At 39.1% G+C, this 3899-nt stretch overlaps 1 protein-coding gene across 1 annotated transcript; it reads left to right on the forward strand.

Annotated features, from left to right (window-relative positions):
* Positions 1 to 2338: 2338 nt before the first annotated feature.
* LOC308243617 (large ribosomal subunit protein uL10-like) lies at positions 2339 to 3351 on the forward strand. The gene has a single exon (XM_080659283.1). It carries the CDS (start codon positions 2373 to 2375, stop codon positions 3312 to 3314), a length of 942 nt encoding a protein of 313 aa, XP_080515409.1. The 5' UTR covers positions 2339 to 2372; the 3' UTR covers positions 3315 to 3351.
* The last annotated feature ends 548 nt before the right edge of the window (positions 3352 to 3899 follow it).

The following is a 3899-nucleotide window of genomic DNA, read 5'->3' on the forward strand; positions in this document are numbered from 1 at the left end:
GCCGACAGCAGCTGCCTTCTCACTGCAACAAGACTTGTTTGAGTTGTCTTGTACCCATGGTGTGGGGAAGTGGGTTTTTGATATCTAAATCCAGCCTAGCACCAGGAATGCTCAGGGCCTACTCAAGAAGGCAAATAATCCTTCCCACTAATATTTACAGGGTAAAATAAGATTGTTGTTAGAGTATTAAATTTGACAGTAAAATAGTAGTCAAATTCTCAGACTAATTTAAATTGGCTAAGTGAAATAAGCAAATATTCTAGAAAAATTAATGGTACTGGACAAAAAGTTGTTCCTGAAGTGTTAACTAAAATTTTTATTGGTAGTTCATCTCATGGTAAAATTATGTAACATGTAATGAACCTAAAGCAGTCATATTTTAGTGCAAAAAATTAAAAGTTAAAAGCTATCAAGACTACATTATAAAATTTCCAAAAGCCTCCTAATATTTATATCAAAAAAGGGGATATAGTAGAAGAATATAATGTAAGGAAAAATATCCTGTAAGTAAATTACATCTAGAAAATTTTTGCTTTAGAAAATTAACTTGCATTTGTAATGCTAACAGCAAGACACCCATGAAAAAACACAGATGGTGTCAAAACAAGCCAAAGGAAAATAGTTTGGGCAAAAAATGAAAAAGGATCCCAAGTCAAATTTATAGAAAAGATTCCTTTATTAACTTTTGGTCGAGAATATGTTTGTATATTTTCAGAAAACACCTCCAAAATCATGTGGATTCCTGCAACAAAGAGGAATTGACAGGACTGCTCCAGTATGAAGACAGAAGAGAAACAGTCCAGACATGGAAGACGCTGATGATGCCTTGCCATACTAGCATTCAGCAGCTGTGCATTGCGGCAGGTTGCCCAGGACCAAACCAGAGAGGGTCGAACCTGCATTACCGCCATTTGTCCACCATCCAGAACTGATATATCATTGCTGACATGTACACATAAGGAACTGTTTGACATTGAAATTGGGACTCAAAAGAACTGTTGGCCCAGAAAGAAACACTACAGACTGATTCATTTGCCTCTCAGCATAACCATTATTGCTTGTCTCATTTTCAGTTCTTATAAGTGTATTTCTAGTATCACATGATCTCACTCATCTAGGGGAAATAATGATCAACATAAACTGATGAACAAAAGCAGACCTGGAGACAGGGAAGCATCGATCAGACTGTCAAACATCAGAGGGAAGGTAGGGGAGGGTGGGGATAAGGGGGAGAGATCAACCAAAGGACTTGTATGCATGCATATAAGCCTAACCAGTGGTCACGGACAACAAGGGGGTGGGGGCATGCGTGGGGAGGAGTTTGGGATGGGAATGGGGGGATGAGGACAAATATGTGATACCTTAATCAATGAAGAAATTGATTAAAAAATAAAAAGGATGAGACTCCATTTAGGAAATGTTAAAAAAAACTTTTATTTATCCAACTTTCATTTATTTGTAATCATTCTTTATGAATTTATATTTTTACCAAAATAATACAACTATATGGTTGAAAAGAAAGGTTTAAATCTCAGCTGAACTATTTCAAAATAAAAGATTAGAACTTCAAAATTTAAATCCTTTGTACTCCTCTGCTCTAATCTCATTTCCTAGGTCAACTATTTCAAAAATGTTTTTTCTTTCATTTACCTTTATATATTTTTAATATGTTTTTATTGATTTTTAGAGAGGGAGGAAGGGAAGGGATAGACAGTTAACACTGATGAGATGAGAGAGAAACATCATCCATTGGCTCCCTCCTGCATGCCCCCTACTGGAGATGGATAGAACCCACAACCTGGGCATGTACCCTGACCTGGAATTGAACTGGTGACCTCTTGATTCTTGGTTCAACCCTCAACACACCTTTGTATTTTAGAAATAATAGGTTTATACTGTCCAGAATTGTTAATTCACAATTCTAGATATAACGTAAGGAATTTCTAATAAATACAATAAGTATTTAACCTGCAGAGAGTATTCCTTTCCCACACAAACTCTTCAATATTCCATCCTCCAAATATATGTACTTTTTGTGTTAAAGCATCATTCAGGCTGTAGTAGATTCATGTAATTATGCAAATACTCATCACTAAGGAACCGGTAAACTAAAATTGTATTTCTCTTGCTTATCCTTTTTTAACTAAAACAACTAAGTTAAAACAAAACTGTTCAATAGTCTCTTAATCATTTCTGTCCTCTTTACTGTCTTTGAAGTGGCAATTCATCATCATCGTGGAAACTCCATTCAATACTATCATGTTTCCTCTATCTTGTGCCCTCAAAATTTTTAGCTTGGCTCTCGCTAGGCATCCTCGTGGGAGTGACATCGTCTTTAAACCCTGCGTGGCAATCCCTGACGCACCGCCGTGATGCGCAGAGAAGACAGGGCGACCTGGAAGTCCAACTACTTCCTTAAGATCATCCAACTTCTGGATGATTATCCAAAATGCCCAGACAATGTGGGCTCCAAGCAGATGCAGCAGATCCGCATGTCCCTCCGCGGGAAGGCTGTGGTGCTGATGGACAAGAACACCATGATGCGCAAGGCCATCCGAGGACATCTGGAAAACAACCCAGCTCTGGAAAAACTGCTGCTTCATATCCGGGGGAATGTGGGCTTTGTGTTCACCAAGGAAGACCTCACTGAGATCAGGGACATGCTGCTGGCCAATAAGGTGCCAGCTGCTGCCCGTGCTGGTGCCATTGCCCCGTGTGAAGTCACTGTGCCAGCCCAGAACACTGGTCTGGGGCCAGAGAAGACCTCCTTCTTCCAGGTTTCAGGCATCACCACTAAAATCTCCAGGGGCACCACTGAAATCCTGAGTGATGTACAGCTGATTAAGACTGGAGACAAAGTGGGAGCCAGCGAAGGCACACTGCTGAACATGCTGAACATCTCCCCCTTCTCCTTTGGGCTGATCATCCAGCAGGTGTTTGACAATGGCAGCATCTACAACCCGGAAGTGCTTGACATCACAGAGGAAACTCTGCATTCCCGCTTCCTGAAGGGTGTCCGCAATGTTGCCAGCGTATGCCTTCAGATTGGTTATCCAACTGTTGCGTCAGTACCCCATTCAATCATCAATGGGTACAAGCGAGTTCTGGCTTTGTCTGTGGAGACTGATTACACCTTCCCACTTGCTGAAAAGGTCAAGGCCTTCTTGGCTGATCCATCTGCTTTTGTGGCTGCTGCCCCTGTGGCCACCACCACCACTGCTGCTCCTGCTGCTGCTGCAGCCCCAGCCAAGGTTGAAGCAAAGGAAAAGTCGGAGGAGTCGGACAAGGATATGGGATTTGGTCTCTTTGATTAATTACCAAAAAGCAACCAGCTCAGCCAACTCTATTTGAGAAACAAGGAAATAAAGGCTTACTTCTCCTAAAAAAAAAAAAATTTAGCTTGCTCTCACATTTTGTTGGAATGCATCTTCTAATAATTTTCTATAAAAGGGATAACAGCAGATACATTTTGGAAATTTTACATATCAGAAAATACATTTTTATACATGAATAATTATCTCCAGATTAAAATACCAGTTTGAGGAACATTTTTTTCTAAGAATGAGGATGTCTTGCATTATCTTTCACTTTCTCTATAAACAACATCAGTCTTATTTTTATTCTTAATCTTTTATTTATGATATATTATTCCCTCCTCTTTATCCCTCTGTATAAATTCTCCTTAAAAAATTGTAGTCAGATATTCTACTTTATTTATAGCATGATTCATTACTTTTCCTCCTTTCATTATGTCTATTGTATAAAATACCACAGTCTGTATGGTGATGTTATGACAGAAAGTAACCATTTCTTCCAATAAGCACTTAACTCTAAGCTTATTACCCTATCCGCTAAAATTCTTCCATAAATATGTGTCTTTTTCTAAATGTATTAAACAA

This window comes from Plecotus auritus (assembly GCF_963455305.1).
Source record: "Plecotus auritus genome assembly, chromosome: 3".
Classification (NCBI taxonomy): domain Eukaryota; kingdom Metazoa; phylum Chordata; class Mammalia; order Chiroptera; family Vespertilionidae; genus Plecotus; species Plecotus auritus.

What these genes read in the sequence shown, in the direction of transcription:
- LOC308243617 (XM_080659283.1), top strand. Translation starts at nt 2,373, where the DNA reads ATGCGCAGAGAAGACAGGGCGACCTGGAAGTCCAACTACTTCCTTAAG.